Source organism: Takifugu flavidus, chromosome 12 (assembly GCF_003711565.1).
Source record: "Takifugu flavidus isolate HTHZ2018 chromosome 12, ASM371156v2, whole genome shotgun sequence".
Classification (NCBI taxonomy): Eukaryota; Metazoa; Chordata; class Actinopteri; order Tetraodontiformes; family Tetraodontidae; genus Takifugu; species Takifugu flavidus.
In genome coordinates this window covers 8,854,192-8,881,819 of record NC_079531.1, presented here as the reverse complement: position 1 = coordinate 8,881,819, position 27,628 = coordinate 8,854,192, and the positions used below count along the sequence as shown (strand labels likewise).

Genomic DNA, 27,628 nt, shown 5'->3' with positions numbered 1-27,628 from the left:
CGTGGTGGGATCCCCGAGCAGCGACGAGCCGCGCAGGGTGGGAGCGGCCAACCGGATACTCAGTCTGGACCGTTTTTCTGTCTCTTTTTACAGGTTTAAACATTAACACACGAGTGACAGGTTGAACGTGGTGGCTCGTGTCTCGGCGAAACATCTCGCGCTATCAGAAAGAAATTTATTGAGAGTTAAGGTGTGGCTGAGGGGTTTCTTAAAGGCTTCTGGACCGGAAAAAATGGCTTAACGCGCTTCTCTTTCTACCAAGATTTTTGTGTTTTGCGGCGGGAGACAAAAATCTGTGAAGTGATTTCAACGTATTACATAACAAATGTATTGCCATAATGGTGTACGCACATTCTGTCTTAAATCTCTCGCTGGATCCAGTATGACTAGGTCTGTTACGCATGAGGTCAGACTCTCTTTTCTTACAGCTCGACAGTTCGTTTTAGGCTTCATTAGGGTGTGAAATGGAAAGGACGTGGCAACTTTACAGAAGCCCGACGCTCCGAATGCCACAGGCGAGAACTGGGCGTGGGGGAACCAGTCCGGATAAAGCTTAATAGTCCATAAATCTCATCCGAACACGGCCTAAACTTCGCATATTCGCTACAATCTACCCTCGCGGATGCGCTCCGCTACGGAGCTGACGGATTTACCTGGCATGGAAAACGAGCGCGACAGTTAATTTAATTTTGCAAACTTTCCAAAGGGGGTGACATTTAAAGCCCGCAGGAGAGGGCGTGCTGTGCTGTTATGTCACTGGCATTTTCAGGAGAGTTATCTGTGATGTTGGCGTGGCGCTCGGCCTACAGGCCTCTGCCACCTTAAGAGTCATTTTTCATGATTGAGTGATTTAACAAGTATAAAAATTTCTAATAATTACAGAGGGTGTGTCTTTGAATACACCAGAATCGGTGGGCCAAGCGAGCTAGTCTTCATATGACAGGAAGTCTGGCTGGACTTCTTCAGGGGGTCATTCTACATCAATAGAGATCTTTTAAAAGCACAAGAAGTCCACCAGAACTCATGTGCAGAGTGACTCCGTGTCTTCTAATGTAGATAAGGCAGAGAGGAAAGCAGACAGAGAGAATGCCTCAAAGCCCCACCCTTTGTAGCAACATGGATGTGGAGAGTTGCCCCCTCTTCCTCTCTCTCCCCCCTCTCTCTCGCTCGTCATTCATTTCCCATTACAGGCTTGTCTGTATGCTGCACCCCCACCCCCTCGCCCTGTCCGTGTGTCCACAGTGGGTCTTCTTGTCTGCTCAACAACTTTCAGTTGTGTCCCCAGGAGTCTGCAGTGAAGGTAAGTTGTCTTACAGTCAACATTTGAGTGCTTACAGCTCCATTGTGTCATTGTTTTTCCTTTTTATTAATAATTTATGTTCACCTTTTACCGGCATCTCATAAACCTGTTGCAGATGTTCTTCCTCTCCCCTTGTTATTTCTAATGGCACACATTATGTAATCTTAGCATTCAGTGCATTGTACTTGTGCACTTTGTCTTTAATGATTTCAACATTAAGGCAGGGGAAAGGGCGTTGGTTTTAATTCACTAAAGAAGGTCCACCTACAAGTATAAATCCACAGCTTAACAAACACTGGCATGCCCCCCCCCCACTCACATTCCATCTGTGTCAACCAAATCACAGCTCTGAACCTGCGTCTCTGATCTGATGAATAACTTGCTGTTGCAGGTCAGTGATTTGCCTTCTATCCCTTTAGACCAAAAGCATTATTTTTTTCTTACTCTTGACATGTGTCACTTCATTTATTTTACATTTTCAAACGGCTTCTATAAAACATTTCACAAAGGTAGAAAAATTCCACATAAATTAAATTACATGCATCTTTCCTGTCCATCATCCAGGAAGTGCATGTGTTCTGGCTGGGCTGTAAGAGTGTGATGAGGTATTTGCACTATGAGTGTTAAGCGACTGGTATGCAAAACGGATGTGACTTTGCCATTACTGTTGGGAGTCAGTTCAAAGTTTAATTTTAAATGGTTGAACTTCATGTTCAATGTGCACTAAAGTCATGATTAACAGAATGGTAGCAAGAGTGTTTGCTGGAAATTTCTTTAATCCTCAGCAACACTACTGCTCAAACCACTGCAGACATTTTGTTAATACTTCCCAGTATATAACGCCCTTCTGGGCTGCTGAGGACTTCAACTTCTGCTCTCCTCTGTGCCAATTTATGCCTTTTGCCATCTTGAATGAATGTTTGCTTTGTCTTAGCTGCAGTTGTTTAGCCAAACTGGATCAACCTACGCATGTCTGTTTGTTAGTGGTTGGGTCGCACGCGCGGTGTTCTTGCCTGAATGGATGTGATTAATGCCAGCCATCCAGCTGTGGTGCCCATTTTGCCACACCCTAGGCGTGCGCACACGCAAAGGCAAGAGGAGGCAGAGATGATAAATTGGCATTCCTGATCAAGTTCTGAGCCATCCCTGAAAATCTGAAATGCTCAGAATGTTCTTTATATTCCAGGGTTGGCAGACAAACCTAGAGAAACCTTACACAAAACATCTCCAGACAGACCTGCTCCTATAACCTTGCTGACATTGACCAGAGCAACTGACTTGTTGTGGCATTCAATGACTCACTCCTTCCCCGTGAACTCAGACTCCTGGTTGACTAACCTGTCGCATGACCTGACGTGAATGAGTGAGACCGAACATTGACTGTTGTTGATGGACGGCCGGAGAGATTCTGTGGTGAACATGTGGTAGCTGCAGTGAGGTCACTCATCTCATGGCCACACCCAAACAGCTTACTAACAGCCATAACAGGGATTCTCGGTGTTGCATGCTTTGGCCTCAATACAAGATTATTAAATAGATGTGTCACACCTGGACGCAGAGATCAATTCTAGGTTTATTTATTGGAGGGGTGTGTGTGTGTGTGTGTGTGTGTGTGTGTGTGTGTGTGTGTGGTGTGTGTGTGTGTGTGTGTGGTGTGTGTGTGTGTGTGTGTGTGTGTGTGTGTGTGTGTGTGTGTGTGTGTGTGTTGACTGATGTACAGTCGGTGCTTTATATGCACAGCATAGGGATGCATGGGCTTGTGCTGCATGGTGACGTGTGATGTTATTCAGTGATGCAGCACTGTTCTGTCCACCTCCATATGAAAGAGAGCCCAGCGCCCCTCCTCAGCAGAGCTGGATTACTAAACCAGCCCCTCGCTCATATGCACAACACATGTTGCACCGTGTGCGCCTGCCCCTTGGGGAAAAAAAAGATCCTCTCTAACAACAAAAATGTCAAACAAATGTTTGTTAAATGCAGGTATAATGACTTTACGTGCAAGTACCTTTACGTGCAAGTACCTTCCTGTTTACATTTATGGGGTACCTAAGTTTTCCACGTTGAGTTGCCAGACTGGACAAAAAAAATCTACCCCTGATGTGAATGTTGTTCCCATTCCCCCAATTGATGTAATGAGTAGCTTCAGGTTCCACTTATAATCCCATAATGCATTGTGATATGTAGGATAAATTTGATGCCCCTAACCAAGCTATACATTCATTTGTCCATTATTTAACTGGTGCTGATGTCTATCTGGCACGTATTCATTATGTGATGTTGTTACGACATTTAAAGTGTCGAAAGCAGAAATAAAGCAGCATTTCAGCTGATCAAGTGATGCAAGTGCATTAGGGAGATTACTCAAGCCTGCTCCCTATATAGTGAGCAGGGAATAGGGACAAGAGTGTGTGATTTCAGACAGACCATAGTCTCTAATGTGTTGGGGCCTCACAAAGCTTCCAACCTGGTGTTAAGAAGCTGCTACACTGGGTCCATTTTATTAGCACACACGCACATTTGAAGTCATAGCAAATGAAGACCAACTGGACTACAAGATGGCTGCCTGACACAGGTTGAAGCTCTTAGTTCAGGATTTTGATTTGTAAGGCTGCAGGCACAGTTACGATTATTAATGGCAAGGCCTTCCTGTATCACTCTCAGCATCGGCGCTGGTGCCTGCATGGCCTGCAGCAAAAAGTCCTGGGCCTCACAGCAGACCGGCTGGAATGTGGACCATATGTAACAGGCATCTCAGGAATGTAACTCGACCTTGTTGAACTAACCCACGTAAAAAAGACAGGCGAAGCCGAATGAGGAAGACGAGCAGGAGAGAAGCGGATCGGGTGGAAGGAGAGCGAGGAAGGCGATATTAAAAGGAGAAAATGGGTCACGAAAGGGAAACAGGAGATGGAGGAAGATGAAAGCTCAGAATGCCGGAGAAGACAGAGTGTTGGAAAGGTAGAAGGGTGGAGAGAAGGTGGAGAAGTGAGGATTGGACAGAGAACCAAGGGACGAGATGGTAAAAATAGGTAAAGGAGGGGATACTGCTGACGGGTGTGCGCTCGGGATCGCATTCTTTTTTTTTTTTTTGTTTTAACTGGACACTTTTAAGTATGACCATAATTCAAGAAGGATCCAAAAAAATGATCAATAGAAAATAATCTATCAACTCAAAGGTTGATTGATTATTATTAGGTTAAGTTTAATGTCACAACTTGAATAGTAATGGCGCATTTTTTAAACCAACAGCTTTGCATACAGATTACAAAGCACCACAGAACCCAGTCATTTAAATTCCGTTCAGTCCTTAAGATGAAAAATTTAAAGCTTTACTTAAATAAGACTATGAGTTGGTCACATTTTAAACTCTGGGTTTTTCAAGATTTTACTTCTGAAACTCAACGTTTGCCTCGTAATTAAAGCTGAACACAGCGTAGCACGTAGCACGCTGTGTTCTCAGGCCATCTGGGTACAGCTGGGACCAGAACGGCAGGAAACACGCTAACTCACACATACACGCTGGTCTTGCTCCTCCCAAGCTGATTAGGAATGTTGCTCGCAAAAGTGGAAATTGATAAAGCAAACTATGGTCAGCATGCTAAACTGCTGAAGATGATATGCTGACAGTGGGATTTGGGTCCCTAAGGATAAGTTAAACCAGTGGGGCGTTTAATGTGTCCGCTGGATCATGCCATGTTTGGAGGAGCCACAGAAGACAGAATTTTGCAAAAATAAATTAATGATTTACGATTTAATTTAGATGTAGCATATGAAAAGGGAACAGAAGGAAATCTTTCCAACTCTCTGCTGAGCACTGAGTCAATAGTTCATGTCCACATAAAGATAAAACCTGAATACACACTTAAAGTGTCACACTTCAGGAACTGTCCCAGTTTAAGGTGCTGTCATATAATAAGTTTGCCATAAACATTTTTGTATTTATTTTGTCATTGTTGTTTTTTATTTTAATTTTTAACATTTGTGACTCAACTTTTTCTGTTTATCCTGGATTAGCACCAGCAAGTAATGGTCTGGCTTGCTCATCACCTAAAACTACAACTGGCAGCAAAAACCTGAGATTGAGGAGCGAAGCATTGCTACTCTATTTCTGTCATTTCTTCCAGTTCAGCATTCCACACATTCCTTGAATTGATTTTAGTCCTATTTGCGAAACTGTTTTTCTTATCGTTACTTTCTCATATGCATTTCCTTAGAATGTAAAGAAAAGGGTATTTGTCAGCCTGTTTCAGTCTTCTGTGTCGTTTTTTTCCCCCTGACGAACGACTGTGGTGAGCGGATGAACATGGGGAGATTTCCCTGGATCTGCACCGTGCATGGGCAGCTGCCACTTATTCATGAGACCCAAAGGCACATCCTGTCTTTCAGTGTCCTAACTAATCTGCTATTTAGAGGGGGAGGGCGACAAAGAATATATTTATGGTTGTGTAGGAAACACAGTGGCATTGGGCCAGAGAAAGGCATGGACCAGCTCGGGATGTGAGGGGATACAATGTGATCTTTATGGACTTCTTGACAAATGCTGCTCATCTCAAGAACCTTCTCTTTCCAGAGAAGGATTTTTATCAGTCACACATCTGGAGCTCAGAACTAGACCCATTGGACGCTCCGCAGCATGTAACTGGAAAGGCCATTTCCTCTTTCTCTTTCCCACCTGCTGACTTCCTGGCAGTTGACATCATTGCCCCCCCCCCCAACATTTTTTTTCTTTATTGAATAGCTTCATGCACTTAAAGGAAATCCCTGTGTTAACGGTTTGACTGTGTGACTCCAACAAATGTCCTTGTTCAGGATTGTGCATGTGACTTGTTCGTGCCCCACCCTTTCTGCTGTCAGGCTTTGCATTCCTCTCCTTCACCCTCTTAATAGGACACTTTAGATGCATGATTGGGTGTTTCCTATAGGGAACAGCTGTACTACAATAAGCACTTTTTGAGGGACACATTAGTCTTTTCCACATATGAGGGAACATCTTTTCCTTATTTCTACCAGTTCAAATGGCTCTCCCACTTTTCGCTTCTCCAAATCATTAATTCATATCCCACTGAGCCATGGCCAGAAATAGAAATCACACAATATAGCATATGTATAAGGTATTATATGAAGTCATATATATGCGCTCCCTCCCCAAACAAAATGGAATTTTCTAATTCTCATGACATGAATGTGAATGCATGTCGAGAGAGATGGAGCGCTTTCTATAAAGCAGGGTCTGGACACCTCTCCCTGCATGTGAATGTACTTTCTGGTGTGCACATTTTTCACGTTACGTTTACTGCAAGCTTGTCCTCCTATCATGGCCATTTTGTGAAACGAGAACTGCAGCGGATGAACCTCCGCTTACACCGTGCAAATGCTAGCATGTCTGCAGGTGCGGGAACGAAGCTGTCCATCTGTTTGGACGTTATGTGCCTGCTATACTACAGCCTTTCTGAGGTTGCTGTTATAATGCTAACATTACTACATTATCATGTAATTTAAAAACAAATTGTCTTAACAGTTTGAAAACAGCTTTTCATCCTACTTTGCTGCGCAAAACACCCGACCCGTGTTGTTACCTATGTACAGAACATTGGCTTGCATAGTTGTGGTGGTTATCATACATGCAGCATGCAGATCTGACTTGCATTTAAATGGTTGTTTAACTGATTTTAGCTCTGTTGTGTAGGAGAAATGTTTAGTTTATGTTACAGAGACAGAGATTGTAAACACAGAATGGGTATATGTCCTGCATCTGATTGTGGATATGAAATTTCAGTCTGGGGGTGAATCACAGGGCTTTGAAATCTTTTACTTTATCCAAATGATTCCATGCATGTCCCACAGAGATACATTGTTATTGGCAGTTCTTAGATTTTATCAGTTCCTTTTCCGTCTATTTTAACAAATACATTAAAAAGACACACTTTAGTTAAGCGTCAGATTGAAAATCCAATCCTGATATAACCTCAAACAAGTTAGGTTACACTGCAAACAGTGGAGGGTGTTTCCGATCCCCTGGGGAAGGTGTGCTCTCTGTTTGAAAGCAAATCACTTTCTGTGAGGGTATGTTGATACAGTGCTGCTTTGCAAAATGTCAGTAGGTTGTTAGTGGGGAAGGGGGGGGGGGGGGGTAAGCCTCTTTGTGACTTTGAATTTCTGGATACGTGAGTTAAAGTTTCACTTCCAAATTTAATCCAGTAATAACATTTATATGTGTCTCTGAGAAGATCAGCAAGATTTCTCCCTGTGTACAATAACCAGAAATAAGGTGACGGCTTGTCCCTCATGCATGTATCAGATCACCAACGTATCGTGCGCTGGATGTGCATGTCATGTTTTAAGGAGTCCTGTTGCCCATATGGGCCGTAATTGTCCTGGGACTTGTCAGTTCTGTGTAATAACTCACTCCTCTGGTACACTGCGTTCTCTCTGGGATGGCCCCTGTGTGCATGCACAACATATTGTGAGCACAGAGAGAGCGTAGCTTAGGACTAATAGAGGTTGAATATTAAGTTGTAGTGGGAAATGCTGCAGCTCATTGTCGTAAGCAGCTTTTTAATTTGCCACAGGCTCTACTTTTTATTGCAAGTAAAAACAACCAGGGTATTATTGTAATGTAAATTAAGATGCACATTCCTTGTGGACTGAATGCTGCCCTTCTTATAGATGTATGTATATATATCTTTCTATTCAGTTTGTATACAGAACGAGTAAAGCAGATATTTCCGAGTTTCTTGGATAAACTGGGACTTATCTTTCGTCCTCTCTCATGTTTGGGCTATTACATGGTTTACCTAGCGTGGCACGCTATAAGAGCTCTGTCCATGATAATGTTTGCTGTTCTTAATCCTTTTTATCTGTGATTAAAAAGTAAATATTTTCTGTTTAAATCCAAGCTAACATTAAAGAAATCCAAGGCCAACCAGAACTATCAGGTGCCATGTAGTCAGAAAGAAGATGTCTTTGACCTGAATCTCATCCAAAGCAGGGCACCCAACGGGTCCCTCTGGATGTGACAAAAGGTCTTGACCCATAAAACTCTTCGGTATCCATGTTTCTGTGGGGGGAAAACAGTCGAACGGGTGGGTGTTTTGCTTGCGTGCCTACCAGAGCTCATTGCTGCTGGTCAGAGCTCTGGTGGGTTCGCTGAGTTTCCAGGGGTTGCTGGGTTCACTGTGCCGCTAAGAGCTACTGTGTCCAAAGTCCTGTCCTTGAACTGTGAAAGAATATGCTGCAAGAGGGAAGTCTTTTCAGAGTAACTGCAATAGTTGAGGCAAGGCCAGCTGAACGGAAGCCAGGCAAGATGAATCCTGACCTGCTCGTAAGTATTGCGCAGTGGCTAATTTAGCCTGAATCAAATGCTTTTATGTCTTTACTGTTTTACTGTGATTCAGTGATATACAGTGTATGTTTAAACCTTCAAGACCTTTAAACCAACCAAAAGATTTCCAAGGGCTTTATCCCACTATCAAAATCTTTAAAACTGACAGTCACTTGGATAAAAACTTGTGTGCACTGAAATTCCAAAATATTTAGCGTGTTTTTGAGGGCCCATGGGAGTGGACATGTTGAGAGAGTAAGTAAAACTCAGTCATTCAGTTCAGTATGGCTGCTGTAAACTGAATAACCCCACAGGAGCTGTTTTCTATCAGCAGTTCTGAGCTGTAAGCAGAGGCTAAGCTATCGTGCTGGAAGAGATGTCTGTATTAAATTATAGCTAAATCGCAAAGAATGCTAAACCACTAGACTGGCATGTTTGATTCAGGCTTGCTCCGTGCACACCCAGCTTGTTTGTTTATGTGTGCCTGCATGTTTAAACCCAATAAAACCACAATATTCACAAATAAGGACGAAAGAATGTTGTAAAAGTTTTCCTCACTGGTGTCTTCATCTTGTCCTCCTCACCTCTCTCCCACAACAAGTTCCTGGTGCCAGCACAGAAAGAATTATAGGGTTTGCGTGCCAAGTATCCACCATCGTAGCCTGAAGCTAAAACCAAAGTGGAAGCTCGCTAAGATGGAGCAGCGGTTTGCTGGAGGATGGATGCAGCTACACCAGATTAAAAAAAAATCCTAAAGTGGCTTAAAATTAATGTCTGTCTATTGAAGGAAAAGCCTCTGCTGGATAGCTGACAAAGGTTTGATTAAACTTTCCTAAGAAATGTGTTTGCACATGCACAGCTCTGGCATGTCATTCCAGTGCTAGCCACGCTTGGATACCCACGCCTGCTCGCTTCAGGAAAGCTACGGTTTAATTGGTTGAAGATCTGTCAAGACTATGCAAATATTTTCACAAATAACATAGATGTCGAAGGAAATTACCTAGTGGACACTGATTAATGTTTTGTGAAAATATGAAGTGTGGGTTCAGCCACATACATTTGTGTAGGATGTGTAATGGACACTCACTGGCCGACCTACAGCAGTTCTTCACTGGCAAGCTTTATGTCCTCGTGCAACAGCTAAAGCTGCCAGCTGAAGAACTGTTGTGGTTGGCTCTTTCCTGCGCCGGAGATCCATCCGTCTGCCTGAGTGACAGCAGAAAGCCGTCCGAATCTCATCTGACCTTCATCGTGGGCTCTGACCATCGCTGCGTGACAGCACTGTTACTTGTGTGGCGTGTTCATGTGTTGAGATTAAAGCCATGACACCTGCTGTATCATGTAACAAAAAAACTATTCAGCATTGGACTTGTGGCTCATCCTAATCATTTTGGATCACTTTTTAATGAATTTTGATGTATTTATGTGCCGCGATTTTCTCTGCTGCCATGTAATGTTCATTTCATACTTTCAATGCTGCCTGCCCGGTTCACTTAGATCATTCCAAAAGTTGAGCTGTTGTATTCATGTTGCACCCCCCCCCCCCCCCACCCCCATCCACCCCTAATTTCAGTCTCAAGTGCTTGTAAAAGCTTAAATGGCAAAAGCAAACATCTGAAACTGATTTTCAGCCGGCCAAAACTCGCCTGTTAAATCTGAATTTGAAGCTTTTTGGATACTGTCGGGTTCTGAAGTTAAGTAGGTGCGTAATCACATTCCAACTTAATAAAGTTGAATCATTATATAAAGAAATACTGGCAAAATAGTTTAATTTTATGTCCCTATTTACTTTACTCTGTTGATGGTAAAATAGTTTCAGAAAAAATAACCATGTCATTTTACTCCATTTAAAGGATATCTCACATTTCTCTTCTGCATCCTTCAGGCAATCTAAGGATGGACTGGCTTGTGTCCATCAGCAGATATAAATCCAACTTTAAAGAATGGGGCTATGACCAGAGCAGGATATGAGTACTATCGTGTCCTTTTGAAAACTGCTGCTGGCCAGAGCCGGACAAAGGGAAGGAATTTTAGGAGGCCTTAAAGCCAGATGCCCCGGATTATACTCTCTCGCACACTCGCTGTCCGCACGTCTCAACCTCCTCCTTGCCTCCACAGCTGGAAGCAAGAAGTGGGCAGCCTCTGTCCTACACTCCCCTTAAAGTGGCGTGTCTTCCTTCTCCTTGCCTACCTCCCAATCTCCTTATCTCCTTGTCTGCTTATCTTTACAGGCCTGCTGTTTAGACCGTTCCCTCATCCTCCTCCACCCCCGCAGACCTGCTTCACTCCACTGACACACATGAGAGACGCCATATGGGGATTATTGCACTCACCCTCCTGTACATCCTCTTCAGGTAGACTAGCGCTGCCAGTACCTGCATTAATGCGTCACATCAGTGCATGTAAGGGTCACGTCTCGACCTTGTCTGTCGCGTAGGTCAGCTACTGGTCAGTGACTCGCCCGACTGATCTCATTCCAGGGATCCAGGGCCTGTGACTGTGGAAGGGGAGATATAAGGTGAGCACACACTATTGCAGTAGCTAATATTCCCATCCAGGTGAGTCACAGCTGTCCCAGAGCTGCTGCAGCCTGATCCATGTCTGCTCCTCTGTCAGTTTTTTTCTTTTTTTTTTTTTTAATTCAATTAAATTTTTATTCCAATCAACAAATAAGCCAGTTAACCTGTGTTGTGCATGTTTTCAAATCAATGGCTTTTGATTGAGCCAATCAGTTTACAAATGAGAAGATAATTTCACACGAACTGGGTGGAAAAATCTCTTTGTATTTCCAGATATATTTGCATCTACAATTATAGGAATATTTTTTTGTAATTTAAAGGATCTATATGTGAAATGTATGTAAAGTAAATAAAATGACACTGATATTTTAGCAGACATTAAAGAATCCTGATTTCAAATATTTATATCACTGACTAACAGTAGTCCAGCCAGAATATTCTCATGTTAAAAGTAAAGTGACAGCCTGTAAATAATGCTATTTACATTTAGTGTTTTGGTCTGTAGCTCCACCCTCCGTAGCTCCTCCCCTCCCTGATCTACCAATCAGGATGTCAGGAGCGTTCCAGGCTGGCAGTTACCACTGAGCTGCTGCTACAAGCGTTTCCAATGACAAATGACCTAAAAAGGCCTCGTTATAATTCCCAACAACTTGATGACACAATCAGAAAGAAAACAAGGATGGATACAGGAGATGCCTTTGAAAGACAAGGGCGGCTGAAAGCCGATAAACATCCATCCATCCATCCATTCTCTACCGCTTATCCGGGTCGGGTCGCGGGGGTAGCAGCCTAAGGAGAGAAGCCCAGACTTCCCTCTCCCCAGCTACCTCCTCCAGCTCATCCGGAGGGATCCCCAGGCGTTCCCAGGCCAGTCGAGAGACATAGTCTCTCCAACGTGTCCTGGGTCTCCCCGGGGGTCTCCTACCGGAGGGACATGCCCTGAACACCTCACCAGGGAGGCGTCCAGGGGGCATCCTGACTAGATGCCCAAGCCACCCCATCTGGCTCCTCTCAACGCGGAGGAGTAGCGACTCTACTCCGAGCTCCTCCCAGATGGCAGAGCTTCTCACCCTATCTCTAAGGGAGAGCCCAGCCACCCTACGGAGGAAGCTCATTTCAGCCGCTTGTACCCGTGATCTTGTTCTTTCGGTCATGACCCAAAGCTCATGACCATAGGTGAGGGTAGGAACGAAGATCGACCGGTAAATCGAGAGCTTCGCCTTTCGGCTCAGCTCTCTCTTCACCACAACAGACCGGTGCAGAGTCCGCATTACTGTGGACGCCACACCGATCCGCCTGTCGATCTCCCGCTCCATTCTTCCCCCACTCGTGAACAAGACCCCGAGGTACTTAAACTCCTCCACTTGGGGCAGGATCTCCTCCTTTACCCGGAGAAGGCACTCCACCTTTTTCCGGTCGAGAACCATGGCCTCGGATTTGGAGGTGCTGATTCTCATCCCAGCCGCTTCACAGGCGGCGGCGAACCGATCCAGTGATAGTTGGAGGTCACGGGCCGATGAAGCCAACAGGACCACATCATCCGCAAAAAGCAGAGACGCGATCCTGAGGTCACCAAACCAGATCCCCTCAACACCATGACTGCACCTAGAAATTCTGTCCATAAAAATTATGAACAGAATCGGTGACAAAGGGCAGCCCTGGCGGAGGCCAACCCTCACCGGAAACGAGTTCGACTTACTGCCAGCAATTCAGACCAAACTCTGGCACCGATCGTACAGGGAGCGGACAGCCCGTATCAGCGGGCCCGACACCCCATACTCTCGGAGGACCCCCCACAGGACCCCCCGAGGGACACGGTCGAATGCCTTCTCCAAGTCCACAAAACACATGTGGACTGGTTGGGCAAACTCCCATGCACCCTCGAAGACCCTGCTGAGGGTGTAGAGCTGGTCCACTGTTCCACGCCCAGGACGAAAACCACATTGCTCCTCCTGAATCCGAGGTTCGACTATCCGGCGGACCCTCCTCTCCAGTACCCCTGAATAGACCTTACCAGGGAGGCTGAGGAGTGTGATCCCCCTATAGTTGGAACACACCCTCCGGTCCCCCTTCTTAAAAAGAGGGACTACCACCCCGGTCTGCCAATCCAGCGGCACTGCCCCCGATGTCCACGCGATGTTGCAGAGTCGAGTCAACCACGACAGCCCTACAACATCCAGAGCCTTAAGGGACTCTGGGCGGATCTCATCCACCCCCGGGGCCTTGCCACCGAGGAGTTTTTTAACTACCTCGGCAACTTCAGCCCCGGAGATACAAGAGCCCATCTCCAGGTCCCCAGGCCCTACTTCCTCACTGGAAGGCGTGTTGGTGGGATTGAGGAGGTCCTCGAAGTATTCCTTCCACCGATCCACAACATCCCGAGTTGAGGTCAGCAGCACACCATCACCACTATACACAGTGTTGACAGTGCACTGCTTCCCCTCCTCAGACGCCGGATGGTGGTCCAGAACCTTTTCGAGGCCGTCCGAAAGTCGTTCTCCATGGCCTCACCGAACTCTTCCCATGCCCGAGTTTTTGCCTCGGCAACCGCCGTAGCTGCACTCCGCTTGGCACGCCGGTACCCATCTGCTGCCTCAGGAGTCCCACAGGCCAGTAAGGCCCGATACGACTCCTTCTTCAGCTTGACGGCATCCCTCACCGCTGGTGTCCACCAGCGGGTTCGGGCATTGCCGCCACGACAGGCACCAACCACCTTGCGGCCACAGCACCGGTCAGCTGCCTCAACAATGGAGGCACGGAACACGGTCCACTCGGACTCAATGTCCCCCGCCTCCCCCGGGACATGGTCAAAGCTCTCCCGGAGGCGTGAGTTGAAGCTTCTTCTGACAGGGGACTCTGCCAGGCGTTCCCAGCAGACCCTCACAACACGTTTGGGCCTGCCAGGTCTGTCCGGCATCCTTCCCCACCATCGGAGCCAACTCACCACCAGGTGGTGATCAGTTGACAGCTCCGCCCCTCTCTTCACCCGAGTGTCCAGTACATGCGGCCGCAAATCCGATGACACAACCACAAAGTCGATCATCGATCTGCGGCCTAAGGCGTCCTGGTGCCAAGTGCACATGTGGACGCCTTTATGTCTGAACAAGGTGTTCGTTATGGACAATCTGAGACGAGCACAGAAGTCCAATAACAAAACACCACTCGGGTTCAGATCAGGGGGGCCGTTCTTCCCAATCACACCTCTCCAGGTCACACTGTCATTGCCAACGTGAGCATTGAAGTCACCCAGGAGGACGAGGGAGCCCCCAGAAGGGGCACTCTCCAGCACTCCCTCTAAGGACTCCAAAAAGGGTGGATACGCTGAACTGCTGTTTGGACCATAGGCACAAACAACAGTCAGGATCCGTCCCCCCACCCGAAGGCGAAGGGAGGCTACCCTCTGATCCACCGGGTAAACTCCAATACACAGGCACTGAGCTGGGGAGCAACCAGAATTGCCACCCCTGCCCGTCGCCTCTCACCATCGGCAATTCCAGAGTGGTAGAGAGTCCAACCCCTCTCAAGAAGACTGGTTCCAGAGCCCTTGCCGTGCGTCGAGGTGAGGCCAACTATATCTAGTCGGAACTTCTCGACCTCGCGCACCAACTCAGGCTCCTTTCCCACCAGAGAGGTGACATTCCATGTCCCTAGAGCCAGTTTGTGCAGCCGGGAATCAGACCGCCAAGGTCCCTGCCTCCGGCTGCTACCCAAAACACAATGCCCCGACCCCCTTGGCCCCTCCTGCAGGTGGTGAGCCCACGGGAAGGGGGTTCCATGTTGCCTCTTCGGGCTGCGCCCGGCCGGACTCCATGGGCAGAGGTCCGGCCACCAGGCGCTCGCCAACGTGCCCCACCCCCAGGCCTGGCTCCAGGAGGGGGCCCCGGTGACCCGCATCCGGGCAAGGGAAACTTGGCACCAATGTTGTTCAGCATCATTAGGGGGTCCTGGGCTACGCTTTGTCTGGTCCCTCACCTAGGACCTGTTTGCCATGGGTGGCCCTACCAGGGGCATATAGCCCCAGACAACGGAGCTCCTGGGATCATTGGGACGCGCAAACCCCTCCACCACGATAAGGTGGCAGCCCAGGGAGGGGAGCCGATAAACAATTACAGGCAAACGTTACTCTGGGCAGGAAATTTGTGCTGTATTTATGGGGGATTTGAGGAGCTACTGTATTTTGTAAGATGGCAGCACAACATTAATAAATGTAAGAATTAAAATGAGACATTTTGCAAATTATGTTTTTTCAATTGTAAAAGTTTCACTTTTCCTCATTAATTCCACCAGGACATTTAAAAAGCAGCATTGGCACAGACAGCTTTGGTGCATCATTCATGTTTATCTGAGGGTTCAGACATACATGTTGGCAAAAAAAATCACAGAACTTTGGCTCTCCAGCCTACAGACCTATGGAAATAACAAATAAACTTTTTGTTTGGAACCATACTAATACATTACATTCCCTGAAAGGGAACATAAACAATAATCTTCTTAAGGTATGAGCAGTAATAGTACGCCTTTACTTAGTCAAATTACTGAATGTGTAAATGAGGTGCTGAGTGGTGCTGTGCGGGCTGGAAGTGATGTTGTTCAAGTAGTTTCTCACAAACAGAAAATAGCTTTTTAAACACGCAGGTGATGACATTAGAAATGGCTCTTGCAGAATGGCACCACTGTTATTTAGAAACCAGCTTCAGGTCTGCAGTTTTAATCAACATCAGACAAGCATCTGCAGAGTGTTAGTGCACCAACAGCTCAGCAGGCCGTAATCTGCCTCAGCCGCTCGAGAGCTGCTTGAAATCTACAAGATAAGAAAGCCAGAGTGGTTCAGTAGAGGGGCCCAATGATTATTTATCAAATTTGAGAGGAGAGAAGTCAACTTTTTTGCATATATTGTTTTTGCAATACTAGTTGTGTCTGCAGCATTTTATTTTAAAGTTTAAGGCGTTTATTCCCCAACATTTAATCAGGTAATAGTCTAAACATTGATGGATACTAACAATAAATTACAGAAAAGGACTATTGGATAAATTTTAAAAAAGAGTGTTGGCTAAAGGCATCGCATATAATGTGAAAAAAAATGGAATTGAAAATGTCAAGTACAGTGACATTTAATGATAAATATAATAATGCAGTGTTATCACTCTCTCCATCTTTGTCTCTCAGGGTGTTTTAGATCTGTTTTTAATACCTTCCAAAAATCCGGAAGAAGCTCCAGAGGTTTGAAGAGGTTTACAAACCTTTCCCTAAATTCTTCCCCATGTGTAAAATCATGTGAAAGCTCCTTAGGCGGATTATCCCTGCCTCGATGGCAGCTGGTAGTGGGATCCTCGGGAGTGCACCTGACTCAATACTGGAGGTGACGCAACCGCGAGCCTGTGGCACAGCAAGCTGCCACAATCCTCCGAGACCTTTATCCCAGAGGCAAGAGAGCATGTAGGGGAAGAAACATGCACATACACCAATCATTGTGTTGTTTCTTGTTTGTTTTTTTACACACATTAACGGCCCTTTAAAAATAAATAACAGGAACATATTCTGCTGAACCAGCAAATATCAGGAACTGGCAAATGTTGCCATGTGTTGTCCCAAAATGTGGGCCTGTCTGGATTATTGCATTCCCACACTGTTGTTGCAGATAAAAGCTCTCATCTGGTGTTCTCGTGTTTTCAATGCTGTAAATGAATCCTGGAGACAAATGTAATGATTTGAAACATTATCCAGACATGATTAACTCAAAAACTCAAAGTAGAATGCAGCAGTCTCTGGAAAATTCTCCATTTATCAGCCTCTGCTTAAAAAATGTTATAGTTATAGCTCAAATAAATAAGTGCTCTAAAAGACTCATTTTAATGTTAAATTCAAAAAAATTAAAATTCTCCTGGGCTGCTGAGAGCTTCTGCGTAATTCGAGTTGTACAAATAAAAATGTATCAGCATTTTTCCAGCTTTAATTACTAAACAGTAAAGCCTAGTTTGTAGTTTAATTATTTATTTATGTTAAAAAGCAGCTTTGAGCTTGTGGACCTCCTGTGCTGATTCCTTGATACATAAGAGCCTAAACTGCCTTCATGTCAGTCTTCTGTACCTGGGAAATTGTTTATTTTTTAGATTGATGTTTTAAATGCAGAAATAGGTGAAGAACCCAAAGGTGCTTTTGTAAGCATGCTTTTTTCCCTGCAATAACAACTGCACAAAAGCCGATTTGACTATTAATCTGTAACTGAATGCCTGCAAAAAGGTTTAATGTCTGATTTAAATGACAATGAAAAGGGATCAGGTGATTCTTTACAGAATAGCCCACGCTCGCTCGCTGTACTTGGATCCAAACGCCTTGCGTCTCAGAGGGGTCCCCTGCTTCTGATGTGTTCTACACATTTCAGCTGATTCTTGGCCGGTGCGGAGCTCCCGAAATAGCTGATAGTTCCAGATAGGTGGGCTGTGAGGTGAACCAGAGAGGAAGTGGGAAGTGAGAGTGGGATTGAGCAAGAAATGGAAAGAGAAACAGAATCTGCTGCCTGCACTCCAAATACACTATATGTGCCGAAGTTTAGGTACTGCTGTGAGGACCGCCCACTATGTAACACTGAAAAGTGACCCTTGGTGACCAGACGTGAGTTTTGACAGGCAGACTGAAACATTAAGATGAGTCCACCAAGAGGAACAGAACATGGAGGCCCATACATGTCTATGCAGTGGAGTCGGCCACGGAGAGCAGAGGCTTAGCCAACTGAGTTATAAATAACCGAACGGGCAGCACCTTAAGACGGTTTTGTCTGTGTGGAGGGCGTTCAGAGTTCAATGTAACCTGACAACTTAATCCCCAATAAGAGAGAAGGAAAGAGGGACTGACTTGAGATGATGGGGCCATCCAGCATTGCCAAGCTACTGTCACTTATTAGCAACCGCAGTGGAATGAAGTGAGGATCTTTTTTTGGAGGCAGTTCAGCTTTCTACACGTGACGCCGACTGTGGCACAGTGTGACACTTTTCCACTCAGCACACTCCCCAGTTTATGTTTAGCATCCGAAGCTGAAACATATTACTGGTTTAAAGACATAATTTGACAGTCTGGGAAATATTCTTTTATTCCAATATGAGCAATGTCACAGCGGCTCAATGGCAAAAGGACAAATAATTATATTTTTCAGTATATGCTTGCTAAATTAATAAAATCTTGAACTCAAAATTGCATTTAATTTCTCACATTGTAGCAAATTTTGGCGAATCAACTGCTGAAGTGCATTTAGTTCTTTTGAGAATTCTTTGGAGCATTGTGGCCTTATGCAAATAAAGAAAACAATTATGGAGAGTATAGGATTTCATTCCTTAAATATTTCAGCGCTGCTTCTAAAGAATATATACTTAAGTGTTTACTGTGTAGCGAATGCTACTGTTTCTTAACTGGTTTCTATGGTGTTTCAACAGTGGAAAAGTAATTTGTAACTTTCTCAGTCTTCTACAGTATATAGCATGCACACAGCATTTACAGTACTGAAAATAGAATCCATACATACAGCACATGAGTGGATGGATACATAGAATGTTTATGTAAATGGTAAGTGTATAATGTGTCTGGTCAACATGTGAGAATATGTTGACCTTTCATTTCAGCTGCATATGGCAACTGTGTGTGTGTGTGTGTGTGTGTGTGTGTGTGTGTGTGTGTGTGTGTGTGTGTGTGTGTGTGTACGTAAATGTAGCTCTCGCTCTCGCTCTCCCTCTCTCTCTCTCTCTGGGAGTGTCTCTCTGTATGTATTATAGGCATACTTGAGGAAATTGTCTCTAGCTGCTCATGAAGACCAACTCAGCCTCTTCCTGACCTCCGAGCCCACATGGTCCACATTAAAGCACCATCGCCGGCTAACGTTCCCCACACGGGCATCTTCCCATGCTGCGATCAGCCTGCGCTGCGGTCGCCCTTTGGAAAAGACGTTCCTAGCTTTTCAAGCAGGGCCTTTGAACAGATCTCTCCAGGGAGCGTTAGCGAGCCATCCGAGTTCAGTGGGTTTGTGTTCAGTCATGCAGAGAGTAACGTGCACTGTGATACTGTAAAGCTGGGCTTGATGCATTATTCACATAACTTGGTTGAGCTCCAGAGCTCCAAAGCAATACAGCCTCCTCCCTTCAAAGATACACAGAGCGCCTCGGGTTAAAATCAGGCTCAAAAGTGCAGGAGTCACTATGCCGTCTGCATGTTTCATGAAGCACAAGCTCATGATTTGTCATGTCTGCTGATCAATTACCTCTTTTCCTGTTTTGGGAAATAGCAACCTTTAGTTTGGGATGCAATACATCCATCTCTTACCAGCTTTTCTTTTCCTGCCTCGTCTACCTGCATCTGGACAGCTATTGGATTAAATCCTTTGACCTTGCACAGCCAACAGTTTAGCCCAGCTTGTTGGGGTAAATGCCCGGGTCATTCCTGTCCAGCTCTGCTGGCTGCTTGCCAGTCACATTTAATATCAAACTTCTCCCCATCTCGTATCTGCAGCGGCCTCACAGAAATGGTTGCTACGGTACTGGGAGGTAATCAGGAGTGAATAGGCTGACTTTTAAATGCAGGTGGCCTTGTGACATTTAATGCTGGACAATGTTCAAAGAGGTTTGGATAATTGTGTATTAGAAGAGGAAACCATAAGCCATGAACCATGAGGCTGGAATCTTTTCTGTGAGGTGGAAAACATGTGAGGGAATCTTAGGTTGATTTGGGATAATCTGAACTTGCCATAGGGGGGTTGAGTTGTTATCTTGTGTATATTGATGACATGATTAAGGCTTTCCCCCTGTATCTACAACAAGAAGCCAATGAGTTTAAGTCATGGGGCTTGATTCTGCTAAAATTTTCCTTTCTGGTCTCGAGACTGTGATAGGCCAGGAAATGACAAACGGTTTTAGTGGAACCGACAGGCAAGAAAACAATATGAAAGATTAGCGTGAGAACGCAACAGACAAATCATGCAATCTGTGTTCACACTGGGCTGTCTGCCTGTCTGTCTGTCATTTCCATGCACATAGTTGCATTCCTCAGAAAAATAATTATTAATTTAATAAAATTTTATTTCTTCATAAACCTGTGCACCTTTTAAAATAAAAAGGTTGTAGTCTTATTGTAGCTTTTGAGAAAATAGGCAGTTGTGCCATGATTCGCTGTTTTACTTTGATGTCACGTTATTAAAAGTTTCAAAGTGTTAACAGCAACTACAGAAATACAGATTCTGAATTTCAAGGATGCCCATTGAGATGCACAATGACTGTTTGTTTGGCATTTGCACCGTTTGAATGTCTGCGGCGTGTTCTGATGCCCTGGGGGCTGTCGGTGTAACATCAAAACCCTGTCAAGATCTGTCAGAGAAATGTTTCAAAAGCTCAGTTTGCATAACTTTAACTTAAACTTTGCTTCCTTTGTATTTTGTCTGTCGGGAAGATGGCAGAGAGTCTTAGATGTATGTAAACTGGATTAGCTGGGTCCAAGAGGTCCATCAGCTCTGTTAGTTTGCATCATGGCCACACAAGGATTTAGGATTTAGCTTTGTCTTTCTTAGGCTCATCCAAACTACACTGTTAATTAGCCTTGAGACCAAAACCAACTCTAAAAACACAACAGCTAGTTGTTTTATGCATTCCAAAATCAACTTAAAGGATAGCCATACTAATGCTATCTCCTCACTGAGCACAGCCACAAGCTTAAGAGGATTTCTTTCCCAGACAGAGTTGAAGGTAGAAGTATTTAGCTGTAGTATAAGAGGCGACTGCTTTACAAATGAATTTCCTTGGAAACCTTCTGTTTCTGGCAGTTGTATTCAGCTGTAGCAACTAAACACAGTATCATTAGCGTCCTGTAGTGTTTCCCTCAGCGGCAGCAAAGCCATCGAGAAACTGTAAATCTGCAGTTTGTAGATTGCTGTTCTCTTCACTCAAGTCCAGCATTTATGTGTGTCTGTGTCTTGTGTGCCTGTGTGTGTGTGTGTTGTGTGTGTGTGTGTGTTGTGTGTGTGTGTGTGTGTTTCTGTGTGTCTGTGTGTGCATGTGTGTATCCATTACTTCCTGTGCCACAGAGGACCCTTTTGCACATGTGAGTCTTAGTAACGGAGAGCTGGTATATGAGTGTGTCAATGTGTCGTGCATTTGCCCTTTGTCCTGGCTGTTATGTGTTCTGGTATGTGTCTAAAGGTCGGGGCCAAGCATAGACCAGTACGACGGGGCCGGTTTAGGGGGAAGCTGTAGCTGAGAAGAGCTGGAGAGCCAAAGGCCAACAGCTCTGATGAGAGCTGGGATTAGGGCGAAGCTGTACATATCAAAGCAAACAATACAGATCCTTACGTAAAGATTTAAAGGCTGCAGCCTATCGAGTGGAAATAATGACTTAGTTAGCTGGTTCCCTCCACAGAGAATGAAGATGTTGGATTAAGGAAGCAGAATTTATAGTGCATGCTCTGGAAATCTGAGCTCATGTGTAATTACAGAAACATCACACCTGATGTTAACAACCAGCATGACTTCGCAGGACTCCAGTGTAGGCTGTTCCTATGAGTTTGCAAGTCAGGATGGCTTCAGCACACACACACACACACACACACACACACACACACACAACACACACACACACACACACACACACACACACACACATACACAAACAGAGGGTTGTATAGCAGTCCTCCTAGTCTGCATTAGTCACACAGGGGTACTGGTAGTGTCAGTCCAACTTTTATACCTTCATTTCATTATCAAATACGTCAGTAGTTGTGTTGCTTTTATTCTCTTCTTACAGTAATTCAAATCAGTTGATTTATTATGTTTGTTTACTCAGAGTCCCTCACTGGCTACAATTATTAACTCTTAAAAACAAATTACAAAAGCTGTACACTGTGTTCTACAGACACAGTAACTGGGTAATTAGTAACTTCTGACTGGGGTACAATGAAAAAGATTAGGATACCAGTAAAAAGTCAGATGTTAAATAAAATTGCATAAATTGTTGATTGCACAATTGGTCATTTTTTTAGTATTTAGTACGGGTTGAACTGTAACTTCTTTTTAAATAGAAATGTGTTGTTAAAAGGTGCAGGACAACAGATTTGATCAACTTGTCTCTGGTCTTGTTCTAGTTCTCACTTTCAGTATCTATATGTAAATGAAGGCAGGCCACAATTCTGTGTGTGTGTGTGTGTGTCTCTGTGTGTGTGTGTGTGTATGTGTGCGTGCGTGTGTGTGTGTGTGGTGTGTGTGTGTGTGTGTGTGTGTGTGTGTGTGTGTGTGTGTGTGTGTGTGTGTGATGTCCTCTGTTAGCTCCGTGGGTCAGTGTAATCCCATGGAAGTCAACTTCCACCCTTCTCTGTGCCTCCCACTGAAGACCTACCAAGCTCAGCCATCCATAAACATTGTGCTACGTGCGTATGTTCTGTGCGTCATGGAAGAAGCCCCCCCACCCCACCCCTCTGTCATTTGGGCCTACTGTATATGAAAGAAGGTTTGTTACACAGCAAAACTCTCCTCCCCAATAAATCTGTGACCTTACTTTCCAGAAATAGATTATGACCTATGACTCGCATAAAGTGGAACTAATGCATCAGCTCAGGCTTTCCAGCACATCTGATTATGATGGCAACATGTAAACTATATTCTGAGCTGAGATGTGGCCCCTTGTGCTTCAGTGAACCAGCACATTTGATTTCCCACATGCAGCAAATTCAGATATCTATGCACACAAGCAGACCTGCATAGGCAGAAGAGAGGAAGGTGTAGGTAGCGTGACGCAAGCATAGTGAGTCACTCTGACACAGAGCTTGAGTTACAACGCACGCCATTGTGGTAATATCCGGCCAGTTGGACGGACTGTTGTTCTGTCTCCTTGCAGGTCAGACTAACAAGCAGAGGTGAGGACAATTTTAAAGCCACCAAAGCCAACCTCATCGGAGCTGCTTGTCTCACTAGGTTAAAATGACAATGAAGAAAAATTAGACCTCTTGTCATCACACAGGGATGATAATAATGTAGAAAACTGTCACTATAGCAACGCAACCCCATCATCTGAGAGAAACACCCCGTCATATGGCCAATGTTCTACCTAACAAGGCGAGGAGAACAATTTATTTGGAATTATTTAAGCATTCTGAAATGATGCTCACTGGTGGTAATGTTATTGCAAATATGTCTCCTATTCATTGTAGTTCTTCTGACTTCTGTTTATTAGTTATACCAGTCATTTATACTAGTTATACCGTTTCCCAGTATCACCAACAGCGTCTGAGATCCACGTTATTCATAGACGATAATTTATAGACTTTATCAGACGTATAACGGAAAGGACAAACTTCTGCTGCACAAACAAAATTATCCACAAGAGGGCGCACTCGTCCAGCTTCAACGTACCAGACGTTTCAAATCCAAATGTTTACGTTATTTATTCCTTTTGGTTGAATTTTAGGTCAAATGTTGCAGAACCTTCAAGGGACACAGGATCTGTACCCATGAGACACCAGGTGCCACTGAATCTGTCTTTATCATAATCTGATACAAATAACAGTAGAATCATAAGAATAACTATAGGATGTGTTGTCTGCATGAATGTGTAATATAGATAATTACTGTCTGTCTGTCTGTCTGTCTGTCTGTCTGTCTGTCTGTCTGTCTGTCTGTCTGTCTCAGTGATGTACTCTTTTCCAAACACGGATCAGGACCTGTGCCACCCTTTTACTTCTATCCTATGGGGACTTCATAGACAAAGTACATTCTCCGGCTCCTACCCTAAAGCTAACCATCACAACCTGACCCTGACCCTGACCCTGACCCTGACCCTGACCTCGACCCTGACACTAATCTAACCCCAGTTCTATCCTGAATCTGATAAAAATCTTAACTTCCCACCAGATCTTTGAAGATGAGAGGAAAGGCCAAAATGTCCTCACATAGCTTGTAAAATGCAGATTTTGGCACTCCATAAAGCCAGCAAAAGAACAGAGAAAGAGAGACACACAGATGGAAGACAGATGTTAAATAGTCAGGAGTTCATCATTGCCCGTCTCAGTCTCAGTCATAAATCCAGGAAATTTCCTCAGGAATGAAAAGCATGTCCTGCTTTCACATGTTTATTTGACATCGTTTCTGTTGTGCAGTCACCAGTGCTGCAGTCATGACAAGACAACATTCATTTGCTTCTCCTCATTTCTGGATCTTCACAACACTAATACTTGAGACACATACAGAGGAGAAATTTCTAATCTCATTATCCTTCCCTAATCTGATCCAACAGGAACAACACCTCCACAAGCTTTTACAACTGCTGCACACTGCATCGCATCCAAACGGACGTATGAGATATACATGCACGTCAGCACTGGAGCAACTGGAGCAATAAAAGCAAGACTCTAATAAAAAAATTTAAAAAGATGTCAAACATAAAGGATACAATGTTACTGGGCTCAGAGGGAATCAAGAAAACAATCCTACATGGAGGAACTGGAGACATTCCAAAATTTATCACTGGAGCAAAGGTAGTGTCAGCCTTCCTGAATGATGTTCTCCTAGTGTTCTTCTGTGTAGAAACATTTGCAAGCATGCGTGTTTAAATATGACTTACAGGCTTGTTGCTGCATAAGCATGACCATGATATATCCTCTGACTGGGGGTTGAGTATGCACCGTTTCATTACGCCATATTTATGGATTTCATTTTCCTGACCAGTCATACCAGTTTTACAGCTCTGTTACCAGAGGAAGGACTCAGATCTGGAGCCAATGCTGCAGGCTGCCAGCAGAGGATTATGGAGACTGTAAATTGCTCACTACTCCTTAAATGAAAGTCATATTTTCCTTTCTTTGTCAACGCACATTCAATGAGCTGCAGCAGTGTGAACATATGAGTATTTCTAAAGTCTGTGGCCACTCGCATGTTGAAGAACAGTATCTGTGAACCTGCTCCTGAGCAGTGTTTAACGTGATGGTGGCGTGTGCTCTTTCTGCTCCAGGTGACCTTCCACTTTCGCACCCAGCTGTGTGACGATGAACGGACAGTGATAGATGACAGCAAAGTGGTGGGAACTCCAATGGAAGTAGTCATTGGGAACATGTTTAAATTAGACATCTGGGAGACCCTTTTGTCTTCCATGAGGATCAGTGAGGTGGCTGAGTTCTGGTGCGACACTGTTGTAAGTCCGAAAAACCTTTTTTTTTTTTTTAGATTTATTTTTTTAACACACATCGATGTGTGAATCCTTTAGAGAGTTGCCCCCCTTTTCTAATTAATATGATGGCCAGAGATGCCAGATAATAAGGTTCTGAGCTAAAGATATAGCGTAACAAAACAGCAGCATATGTTTTAGTGAGCTTTATGAAAGGCTGAACACTAAAAATGCATAGATTACATCTGCCTCCTGTAGCAGATCATATTTAAAGATATTAGACACTGAAACTGAGCCCGTCAGCTCATAAGTCATAAAATGTCATGTTGATGTACATGCAGTTATGTTTCACTTACAGTTTATATATATCTAAATATATCTACCAAAAACTATCTCAGTTACATAGTGTGTGTGTGTGTGTGTGTGTGTGGTGTGTGTGTGTGTGCACGCGCGCGCGCATGTGTGTGTGTGTGTGTGGGGGAGACAGATGGGTCAAGGTAAACTGTTATTAATGTGCACTTTCTCCTAATCGGCTCTGCTGATTCCAGCTGAATCAGCAGCACTGATCACACACACCATCACACACACATAGACACACACGCACACAGAACCTGACCCCACCCATTTGGATTAAGGTGTTGATTCACTCCTCCTGAATAAAGAAGAAGACATCCAGGATGGGTGGGGTGAAAACTTTACTTTAGTGTCACTGTAAAACATGTTTGTTAGATGGCACCACTGTGCAGAACAGTCATGTTGCATTAGTTCCCAGAGCTCATAATCTTAATTAAAAAGTAAATAAAAACCCTGGATTTAATAGATAACTGTCTCTTTTCTGTAGCACACTGGGGTTTACCCACTTGTGTCTAAGAGTATGCGGCGCATTGCAGAGGGAAAAGACCCCGTCGACTGGCACATCCACACCTGCGGCATGGCCAACATGTTTGCCTACCACAGTCTCGGCTACGATGACCTGGACGAGCTGATGAAGGAACCTAAACCTCTTTACTTTGTCCTGGAGTTGCTCAGGGTGAGAAAAGAAGCCAAGAATGAGCAGAAGAAAAGAAAGGAGCTCCAGCTTGCCTTTCAGTGCATTGACTAAAATTCATTTTAAAATGTAGGTGCAGCAGCCCAGTGAGTATAACCGGGAGACTTGGGCGTTGAACGACGAGGAGAGGCTGAGGGTGGTTCCTGTGCTGCACGGCCAGGGCAACAAGCTCTTTAAAGAGGGCGAGTATGAAAAAGCCACACAAAAGTACAAGGAAGCCATCATCTGTCTCAAGAATGTTCAGACAAAGGTGTCATCTCAGTCTAGTGCTTTAGGTCACCTCTTTTCCTTTGCATGTGTGGAAAACTGAACAGTGTTGAACTTGTAGGAAAAGGCCTGGGATGTCCCCTGGCTAAAGCTGGAGAAAATGGCCAACACTCTGACACTTAACTACTGCCAATGTCTGCTGCGAATGGAGGAGTACTACGAGGTTATTGAACACACCAGTGACATTATCAACCAGCACCCAGGTTCGGACTGATTGGACACATGTTCAGCATGAGCTAGAGTTTCCTGCTCTCACCAGGACTTAACCTCTGAGTGCCTCATTGTGTTTGTAATCAAGTCATTTTGACTGGGATTTCCAGATCACTGTCTGTGTTACATTTGCATACACAGGTGAATGCAGCATTTGTTGAGTATATTAATTTCGTAATGAAATACACAGACTGAATGCATTACTCATGATAGCCATGGGAGGGCAGTGTTTTGTTTTTGTGCCAAAAGTGCACCCGAGTGGAACGCTTCATTTCCAGCATAAAATATGTACAGAAGAGTGATCAGCAACTAAAATTTTAATTGACTAATTAGGATTAAGTTCAACTGTGAAGTCTCATCCTTTCTTCATCATTATTCATCTTGATGAATGTTGTTCTCTTATAGCTCTGGTGAACAATAATGTGATACAGAATATTATATATGTTAAGATATTATATGGTTGTATCTCAAATGTGTGGCTGCTGTCGGACAGTTTGTTTCCGTTGAATCTTTCAGGCATGATGAAGGCGTACTACCTGCGAGGGAAGGCCCACATGGAAGTCTGGAATGAAGCTGAGGCTCGGCAGGACTTCAGCAGGGTTCTGGATCTAAATCCGACCATGAAGAAGGCTGTCAAGAAGGAACTGGCTGTGCTTAATATGCGTATGGAGGAGAAGAACCTGGAGGACAAAAAGAAGTACAAGGGCATGTTCTGAACAAAAGACACTGTAATCAAAGCTGGAGTGTCAGCAACATAAAGAATCAAGCTGGTAACACTCATTATTGTCCTTCACTCCCAGGAGTGTAAAGGTGCAGCTTATTAAAGCTTATTAAAACAAGAA

At 44.5% G+C, this 27,628-nt stretch overlaps 1 protein-coding gene across 5 annotated transcripts; it reads left to right on the top strand.

The window, feature by feature from the left end:
• aipl1 (aryl hydrocarbon receptor interacting protein-like 1) lies at nt 1-27,628 on the top strand. Of its 5 annotated transcripts, XM_057049910.1 has the most exons (11): nt 1-1,300; nt 10,853-10,975; nt 11,059-11,139; nt 16,307-16,576; nt 24,395-24,635; nt 24,826-24,913; nt 25,109-25,288; nt 26,103-26,291; nt 26,383-26,559; nt 26,638-26,779; nt 27,303-27,628. In XM_057049910.1, the coding sequence occupies exons 5-11, from the start codon at nt 24,592-24,594 to the stop codon at nt 27,500-27,502; spliced, it is 1,020 nt and encodes a 339-aa protein (XP_056905890.1). In that variant the 5' UTR covers nt 1-1,300; nt 10,853-10,975; nt 11,059-11,139; nt 16,307-16,576; nt 24,395-24,591; the 3' UTR covers nt 27,503-27,628. The 5 variants fall into 5 exon arrangements, with proteins under 5 accessions (XP_056905890.1, XP_056905891.1, XP_056905888.1 ...); XM_057049911.1 differs by lacking the exon at nt 16,307-16,576 and having other exon boundaries at nt 11,102-11,139; XM_057049908.1 differs by lacking the exon at nt 16,307-16,576.